This window comes from Hemibagrus wyckioides, linkage group LG03 (assembly GCF_019097595.1).
Source record: "Hemibagrus wyckioides isolate EC202008001 linkage group LG03, SWU_Hwy_1.0, whole genome shotgun sequence".
NCBI classification, from domain to species: Eukaryota; Metazoa; Chordata; class Actinopteri; order Siluriformes; family Bagridae; genus Hemibagrus; species Hemibagrus wyckioides.
Genome location: NC_080712.1, coordinates 32,287,646 through 32,297,645, shown reverse-complemented (window position 1 = coordinate 32,297,645; position 10,000 = coordinate 32,287,646). Strand labels below are relative to the sequence as shown.

General features: G+C 40.9%; 2 protein-coding genes across 4 annotated transcripts in view; one reads left to right on the top strand and one right to left on the bottom strand.

The window, feature by feature from the left end:
- Positions 1-6,999, top strand: part of fndc5a (fibronectin type III domain containing 5a) — an 11,501-nt gene extending 4,502 nt beyond the window's left edge. Inside the window, exons 2-6 of one of the 3 annotated variants that reach the window (XR_009203651.1) lie at positions 800-915; positions 1,645-1,837; positions 2,191-2,280; positions 2,390-2,587; positions 3,898-6,999. Coding sequence is in view for 1 of the 3 variants with exons in the window: in XM_058380188.1 (XP_058236171.1) it covers positions 800-915; positions 1,645-1,837; positions 2,191-2,280; positions 2,390-2,523; positions 3,901-4,035 (668 nt within the window). In the remaining 2 variants the exon portion in view is untranslated. The remainder of the gene's footprint in view (positions 1-799; positions 916-1,644; positions 1,838-2,190; positions 2,281-2,389; positions 2,588-3,897) is intronic. The other 2 variants (XR_009203650.1, XM_058380188.1) reach the window with 2 other exon arrangements.
- Positions 7,000-7,689: 690 nt separating this feature from the next.
- Positions 7,690-10,000, bottom strand: part of LOC131351037 (collagen alpha-4(VI) chain) — a 29,077-nt gene continuing 26,766 nt past the window's right edge. Inside the window, exon 43 of the mRNA XM_058386135.1 lies at positions 7,690-8,142. Within this exon, the coding sequence (XP_058242118.1) occupies positions 7,961-8,142 (182 nt within the window). The 3' untranslated portion in view covers positions 7,690-7,960. The remainder of the gene's footprint in view (positions 8,143-10,000) is intronic.

Below are 10,000 nucleotides of genomic sequence, written 5' to 3'. Positions count from 1 at the left end.
TCCTCATCCTCTCAGCAGCTTGTGGAACATTTCTGCACTTCCTCATTCTTCCACTGCCAGAACACATCTGGGGTCTGAGAACAGCTTTGACTTACTTGTTTTTAAAATCAACTGGATCCATCAATCTTTTCATTTTTCCTTCCTTCCTTCCTTCCTTCCTTCCTTCCTTCCTTCCTTCCATCCATCCATCCATCCATCCATCCATCCATCTATCTCTTTGTCTCCTATTGTCTACTAATCTGACCTGTCCATCCATTCGTCCTTCTTTGCTGCTGGGTGTGTGATTAATGGTAACTGATCCTCACGTTGTTATCAGAAGATAAAGTAAAGGCAACCAAGAGATATCACACACACACACACACACCCGCGCACACACACACACACCCGCGCACACACACACACAAAGCCACATTCGAGGCTCTTGACCCAGTTGTAGAGCTCTTATGTATAATTCAGGCCTTTCTTGCTATGCTTCACCCGTACACTGACAGATCATATGGAGATGAACACACACACACACACACATACACACACACACACACACACATACACACAGACACACACATACACACACACACACACACATACACATACACACACACACACACACCCCTTCTGGATGTTGTGTCGTACCAGATGCCCGGCCGTGTCAGCTGTATCTGGTTATGAATATGAATAAAGCAGAGAAAGGATGAGTTCAGGGCTTTTGATGCTGAATATCATGCCATGAGAAATAACAACTCTATATCTCACTTTCTCCCTCTCTCTCACTCTCTCTCTCTCTCTCTCTCTCTCTCAGACAGTTTAGCTCCTCCAGTAAACGTGTCTATTCGGGATCTAAAGGTCAACTCGGCTACAGTGACATGGGACATCCCAGGAGCAGAGCCAGTTATTGGATTTGCCATCACACAGCAGGTACAGAGAGAGAGAGAGAGAGAGGATGGATGAATCTGTCCACCTGGCTGTTAAAGCCCTTATTGAAAAAGCTATAAGACTTTTATGTGTTATTAGAGTAAGCCTGGGTTCTGTGTGTGTAATAATAAAAGCAGTTGTAGTATAAAGAGAAGCGTGCTGCGTGTGCAGGTTGTGTATAAAAACAACCAGAGCCTCTGTTTTGCTATGTAGAAGTGTGAACTGATTTATGACTTAAAGTGTTTATGATCTTTAACCTTGCGGCTGCTAGAATTATTGTGCATTAAACACAACACTACTAACATCCACCTTCATACACACACTTTTATCCAGAGCAGGGAATTTATATTTATTAAAGAAACGTCACCTGAAGCCTTCAGAGACCTCTCTCTCTCTCTCTCTCTCTCTCTCTGTATCTCTCTCCCTCTCTCAGGCTCCAAACTCCTCCTACTGCAAATGAGAAACTATAATGAGATTCGAACCTTTGGTTAAAAAACAATATTTACATTTCTGGTATTTGGCAGACACTCTTATGTCATTTTTATACCATTGAGGGTTAAGGGCCTTGCTCAGCAGTGGCATCATGGTGGACTTGGGATTCAAACTCACAACCTTCTGCTCAGTAATCCAATCCTTTAACCACATTCCCACAAAATCCACCTCTTACAATCTCATTGAGATGCTGCCTTTTTTTTTTTTTTGTTTTGTTTTTCTCCTTTTTCCCGCTGCCAGAAGAAGAATGTTCACATGCTGCGCTTCATCCAGGAAGTGAACACCACCACGCGGAGCTGTGCGCTGTGGGATTTGGAGGCAGAGACGGATTACATCGTGCACGTGCAGTCCATCAGCGCTCACGGGACGAGTCCTCCGAGCGAAACTCTGCGCTTCAGGACACCGAAGGAAGCCGAGAGGCAGACGTCTAAAAGTAAACACACACACACACACAATTCTTGTACATACTCCTACAGCTGGTAGATTACAGGTTCATCGTATGTGATGAAAATTTGGATCATTTGGATCGTTCATCTGTAATAAGATTCCTCTACAGTGGCCAAGTAAAAGCTCCATAGAAAGCTCCAGCTAAAAAGGAAACGTTTTTTATACTGCACTCTGAGCCTGTCAGCTCCTGCCAAAAGCCATTTGAGCCTCCATTTTCTGACAGAAGAAGAAGTTATCTTCAGCCGAAAGAGTTATGGACTGTCACTTTCGCAGAGCCGTCATGCTAAACTTAGGAGCGTGACATTCTGTCAAGCTGACAGCTGCCATGTATCTCCTTAGACGAAGTCACCATGGAAGAAGTGGAGCAAGCCAGTCAGCTGAGGGCGGGGGAGCTCATCATCATCGTGGTGGTGCTGGTCATGTGGGCAGGTAAGAAGAACCTACAGGAAATGACCTGGAATCCTATTTGTTTACCAGCTTCAAGATGTTCCTTTACGCCTAGATGCTAAATAGCGAGTTGTGGTTCTTTCACTGTCAGGTGTGATCGCGCTGTTCTGCCGTCAGTACGACATAATCAAAGACAACGAGCCCAACAATAACAAGGACAAAGCCAAGAATTCCTCGGAGTGCAGTACCCCCGAGCACCCCACGGGGGGGCTGTTACGGAGCAAGGTGTAACCCCACCACCTCCACCTTCGCCTCTGCCTCTGCCCCAAGCTCAGAGGACGACAAGCAGGTGAAATCTTGCCATCTATTGCATACATAATAACAAGCCATTTTATTAATTATTCGTCTTTAGGGACCTGTGAAGATATGTAGAACGTTTAAATATTAGTCGCTAGCTAGTGAGGAAAAACCAGGGGACTGTAATTAATTGCAAAATAACTAGCTAGTTTAAAAGAACAAGAACTCAGTGTTTTGCTAAATAACTAGCTAGTTTAAAAGAACAAGAACTCAGTGTTTTGCTAAATAACTAGCTAGCTTTAAAGAGTAAGAACTCAAAGTTTTGCTAAATAACTAGGTAGCTGTGAAGAAAAGAACTCCACATATTGCTACAAAAACAAAAGCTCCTTGTTTTGCTAAATATCTAGCTAGTTGTAACTGTAACAAGAGCCTCATGTCTGGCTAAATATTTAACAGCAAAAAACATTCATTTCAACTAAAATATAAACAATTATTTGGGTTAAAACAGGAAACAAGGATTTGGAAATTGCTAGCAAACTTTAATCACCCAACATTAACTAGCTTTTTTATTGAACAGCAATTAATTAAATAGTAAAACAGTTAGCCTAATGTTATCTATCAGCTTTAATTACCTTTCAAGTTAGCCTAATGTTAGCGAACCCTCTCGCTTCCTGGATGTTCTGCACTTTTAACACACAAAAAGAGATCTGGTCACAGGGTTGCGTCTTGTCCCTCTGATCGAATCCTTCTTCTTGGAATTTGGCCTGTGTTTGTTTTCATTTTGAGAATATGAGGCAAGAAGAGGAGGCTTGAGCGAGGCTTCGTGAAGCGGAAGCTAATTTTAACAGAAGGAAAGAAGAACATAAAACTGAGTTATTAGGATTGCAGAGCCAAAGCTTTTAACTCCCATTAAACATTAACACCAAGGTGATGGATATCATTCTCTCTCTTTCTCTCTCTTTCTCTCTCTCTACTTCTCTGTCTCTCTCTCTTTCTTTGTCTCTCTCTTTCCCTCGGTCTCTCCCTCTCTCTGTCTCTTTGTCTCTCTCTCTCTCTTTCCCTCGGTCTCTCCCTCTCTCTGTCTCTTTGTCTCTCTCTCTCTCTCTCTCTCTCTTTCTCCCTCTCCCAATCGCTTTTCCTCTGTCTCTCTGTCTCTCTCTCTCTCTCCCCCTCTCTCTGCCTCCCTTGCTCTCCCTCCCTTGTTCTCCCTTTGTCTCTCTGCCTCTCTCTCTCTCTCTCTCTCTCTCTCTTTCTGTGTCTCTCTGTTCATCTTCCTTTCTCGCTCTGCCTCTCTCTTTCTCCCCCCCGTCTCTCTGTCTCTCTCTCTCTCTCTCTCTCTCTCTCTCTGTGCATTTTCTGAAGCAGTTCCTCAACAACAACAACAACAGCAGCAGCAGCAACCAGACGCCATCTGTGACCGTTATCGAGGTGCGACAGATTTCTTCAGAAAACAAGGACAAACGATTGGAGTGTAATATCTGCTCACGCCGCACCAGCTGAGGCTCGGATGAGCCACGTATCCCGGCAGCTGCTTTCTGTCTGAAAAAAAGGACAGGAGACGAAGGGGACGAAAAGGAGGACGTGTAGAGCCGAGGGTGGGAACAGTGTTTTTTTTTCCTTCTACATCTGATCAGTAGAAGCAGCTGCTCTGTACATCGTGGTTACAGCGACACGGTCGAGGAGTGACGTAAAGCTTGCAGGACCTCAAGCTCTCACCGTAGAGCGAGATATGAAAATAAAGCTAGTGTGATTCAAAACCACAGCACTGTACGTCACAGATTTCTACTATCCGATGGTTTCTATGGCAACTACTCATTTATTTAAAAGAAAAAGTGATGAGGTTTTGTGTAAGGAGACGTTTCTTCTTTAGAGTCTCCAGTTTCAGCGTTGTTTTTTTTTTTTTTGTCTTATTAACTTCAAGAGACGATAAATTCGCAAGCCGAGGCGAGGCAAGGGGACGACTGTTGTTAGCTGCTATAACAGAAGCGATACCAGGAGATTTCCACCACATTAAACACAACTCTGAAAGGATAAAAACTACACTGCTTTAATTAAAAAGAAAGTAAAAGCTGGTTAATGTCTGTGGTCTAAAAAGTAAAAATACAGTAAACCACTTCAAGATGCCATGTTTTTCAGGAGAATAATGAACTCTGTAAGTGGGAACAGTAACGTTATTGATTCACAGCGCGACAGAATCCAAATATTTCTGTTAAAGCTCCAGATTAGCGAGGAGAAACGGTTGCCTTGTCTATATCCAGTTAACGTGAGTTTCCACGAAAAAAAAACAAACAGACTGGACGATGGAAGAAAATTCGATTTATATAACGTATATAAAACCGTGCATGCGTTTCGATTATTACTTCATCGCCATGTTTCTGAAACGGTCGCTGGTTTCTCCTATTTCAGATCTAGGTTTCTAAGTCTCCTCTTTTTTTTATTGTTTTCTTCTGAGAGTTTCGTATTTTTATTCGAAAGTGTGTGTAAACTCGTCAGTCAAAGGATTCTGTGTACAAAAATCCACGTACTGCTAAATAGTTAGCTAGCCGAGAGAAACAAGAGCTCCTTGTTTTGCTAAATAACTAGCTAGCAGTGACTGTAACAAGAGCCTCGTGTCTGGCTAAATATTTAACAGCAAAAAACAATTCATTTCAACTGAAATATAAACAGTTATTTGGGTCAAGACAAGAAACAGGGATTTGCTAGCACTTTAATCACGCAACATTAGCTAGCTTTTTTTTACTGACCAGAAGTCTATTAAACAGTAAAACATGTTAGCTAACAGCTTTAATTACCTTACAAGTCAACCTAATGTTAGCGAACGCTCTCACTTCCTGGACTTTTAACAGAAAATAAAACCGAGATCTGGTCACAGGGTTGCGTCTTGTCCCTCTGACCGAATCCTTCTTCTTCGTGCGTTTGTTTTCCTTTTGAGAATATGAGGCGTGAAGAGGAGGCTTCAGCGAGGCTTCGTGAAGCGGAAGCTAATTTTATCAGAAGGAAAGAAGAACATAAAACTGCGTTATTTGGATTAGATACTCAAGGATAAGACAACTATAGCTACATAGCTGCTACATGAATCTGTCCAGAAACGCTCCTGCGCTGAAGGACACGCCTCTCAAGGACGTCCACTCGGGTACCTCATGGACGCCAGGCTCTCCTCCGGCGGAAACCTTCTTCTACAACAAGGGCTGAAAAGCGTTCACATCAGCAATAATCCAAGACTCGCTAACGAGAACTTTCATCACGGGGGAATTCATAATCACTGACTTTCAGCAGGATAAAAGTAAAACCTTCACATTTTTTTAGGATCGATTGTATTTGTTTTGTATTTTTGGCCTCAGAGGAGGAAAAACAAAACAAAACAACAGAAGATGATTCATTTGTTTTCTGCTTTTTTTCCCTCACTAAAGCCAGTTTAGGTGCATTAATCCACGTGAGTGGTGTAAACAAAAACAAAAAAACATTCTTTGTATTGCTAGTTGAATGATTTGAAATATTACTTTTTACGATCGTCTCTCGATGACAGATTTTGTATCACTCCACATAGAACACGTGAAAGGACGGAACTGACCGCTTTTTGGGATTTCCGGTGCATCTCGAAGGCCAAAATGATGTCATGCTCGAATTAAACTGTTCTGATTGCAATGAAAGGTGTGTGTTACATGTCTCTAACAGCAGCCCTGTGCTCTAGTGTTGAAATACAGAGACACACACACACTGAGCACAAACACACAGAGTTATCTCCAGTGTTTAAACACACACGCACACACACACATACACAAACACTGAGCACAGAGATACACAGAATTATCTCCAGTGTTTAAACACACACACATACACACACACACACACACACACTGAGCACAGAGACACACGGAATTATATCCAGTGTTTAAACACACACACACACAGATACAGGTGTGTGTGTGTGTGTGTGTTAAAGAGAGTGTATAATGGTGTGTCACGACGCTGCAGTGAAATCTGCACTCTGTGTTTTATTAACATGACATGAGCCTCAAAATATCACACACACCATCAACAATGTTCCAGCAATTTCTTTCTTTCTTTCTTTCTTTCTTTCTTTCTTTCTTTCTTTCTTTCTTTCTTTCTTTCAAAGAAAGGTGTCTGTTACGGAATTCAGAAAAACTACCTGGTTTTTACCCTGAAATAATTAATTATTCATTAATTATTTAATGACCATATCAGACATGTGGATATGTAATTCTAGCTTTATCCTGACGGCGGATATTTCAGGAATAAAACACACTATAAAGCAAAAGAAATTAATTACACGAGCTCAACATGACAAAATAATTTCTACATTTTTTCATAATGTTCTTGCTTATTATTATTATTATTATTATTATTATTATTATTATTATTATTATTATTATTATTATTATTATACTGTTTTTCAAAATAAAACAACAGAGCTAAATGAATTTGTAATTCATTTAGTCTATAAAGGCCATTTAAAAAAATTATTATTATTAATATTTTTATTATGCACTTTTCTGTAAAAAAAAAGCTTTTTTTCCCCAAAACTGTGTAATTTATTTAGTCTATAAAAGTAGGTTTTAATTTTATTATTATTATTATTATTATTATTATTATTATTATTATTATTATGTTTTTTTCTGTAAAAAAGTCTTTTTCCATAAACATGAGTTTGTAATTCATTTAGTTTATAAAAGTCAGAACAGTTATTATTATTATTATTATTATTATTATTATTATTATTATTATTATTATTATTATCATGCTCTTTTCTGTAAAAAAAAGCTATTTAAAAAAAGACAGTTTCTGTGATTTATTTAGTCCATAAAGGTTGTTTGTTTGTATTATTATTATTATTATTATTTTGCTTGTTTTTAATTTTTTATATTTTTATTTTATTATTATTTGTTTACATATATTTTTTATTATTTCATGTTTGTTTTATTCTTTTGTTATTTAATTCATTTAACACATTTCTTTTTTTGTGTGTTTTTCATTCAATTTATTATTCATACTCATAGAATGGTGTGTGTGTGTGTGTGTGTGTGTGTGATTCTGACTTTCTTCCCTGCACTATATGAACATTTGTAAAAAAAAAAAAAAATGTCAACAAATACCAAAAGGAGTTTGTGGAATTAAATTTTTATTCGCACCCAACTTTCATCATTTTTTTACAAGGAGACATTTTTGTTCACTCAGGGTCCAATAAATCTCATCTTGCTAAATGCAGTTAATATATATATATTTTCCTCGTCTATCTCAGTCTGAATTCTGACATTAGATTAATAACGTGACTCTGTAGAGACAGAGAGGAACACCGGACTGATCTTCTGTTCATCAGGAAACATAGAAAATTAAAATCATTTCAAAAATAACGTCTCAACACATTAAATTAACCCCAGGCAGATGTTCCTGATGTGCTGTGTGTTCAGAGCCTCTTCACGGCTCTCAGACAGCGAACTTCACACTCCTCTCGTGTGTCGAACCTGTTCCCATTACCCTCGCAGCCTCCGTACCAGAAGCGGCTGCACTCTCGGCGAGACGCGTCGTAGTGCCACTTCAGCATGAAGTTAAAGCAGGAGCCCATGTCCTGAGAGAGCTGGCAAACATCTGAGCACAGAGACATGCAGAGTTACCTCCAGTGTTTAAACACACACACACACACACTGAGCACACACACACACACACACAAACATCTGAGCACAGAGACATGCAGAGTTACCTCCAGTGTTTAAACACACACACACACACACTGAGCACAGAGACATGCAGAGTTACCTCCAGTGTTTAAACACACACACACACACACTGAGCACACACACACACACACAAACATCTGAGCACAGAGACATGCAGAGTTACCTCCAGTGTTTAAACACACACACACACACACACTGAGCACACACACACACACACAAACATCTGAGCACAGAGACATGCAGAGTTACCTCCAGTGTTTAAACACACAGACACAAACACTGAACACACACACACACACACACACACTGAGCACAGAGACATGCAGAGTTACCTCCAGTGTTTAAACACACACACACAAACACTGAGCACACACACACACACACACACACACTGAGCACAGAGACATGCAGAGTTACCTCCAGTGTTTAAACACACACACACAAACACTGAGCACACACACACACACACACACACTGAGCACAGAGACATGCAGAGTTACCTCCAGTGTTTAAACACACACACACAAACACTGAGCACACACACACACACACACACACACACACACACACTGAGCACAGAGACATGAAGAGTTACTTCCAGTGTTTAAACACACACACACAAACACTGAGCACACACACACACACACACACAAACACTGAGCACACACACACACACACACACACACACACTGAGCACAGAGACATGCAAGGTTACCTCCAGTGTTTAAACACACACACACACACACACACACACACTGAGCACACACACACACACACTGAGCACAGAGACATGAAGTTACTTCCAGTGTTTAAACACACACACACACACACACACACACTGAGCACAGAGACATGCAGAGTTACTTCCAGTGTTTAAACACACACACACAAACACTGAGCGCACACACACACACACACACACACACTGAGCACACACACACACACACACACACACAAACACTGAGCACACACACACACACAAACACTGAGCACACACACACACACAAACACTGAGCACACACACACACACACACAAACACTGAGCACACACACACACACAAACACTGAGCACACACACACACACAAACACTGAGCACACACACACACACAAACACTGAGCACACACACACACACACACACACACACACACTGAGCACAGACATGCAGAGTTACTTCCAGTGTTTAAACACACACACAAACACTGAGCACACACACACACACACACACAAACACTGAGCACACACACACACACACACACACACACACACACTGAGCACACACACACACACACACACTGAGCACACACACACACACACACACACACACTGAGCACAGAGACATGAAGAGTTACTTCCAGTGTTTAAACACACACACACACACACAAACACTGAGCACAGAGACATGCAGAGTTACTTCCAGTGTTTAAACACACACACACAAACACTGAGCACACACACACACACACACACACACACACACACACTGAGCACACACACACACACTGAGCACAGAGACATGCAGAGTTACTTCCAGTGTTTAAACACACACACACAAACACTGAGCACACACACACACACACACTGAGCACAGAGACATGCAGAGTTACTTCCAGTGTTTAAACACACACACACAAACACTGAGCACACACACACACACACACACTGAGCACACACACACACACTGAGCACAGAGACATGCAGAGTTACTTCCAGTGTTTAAACACACACACACAAACACTGAGCACACACACACACACACAAACACTGAGC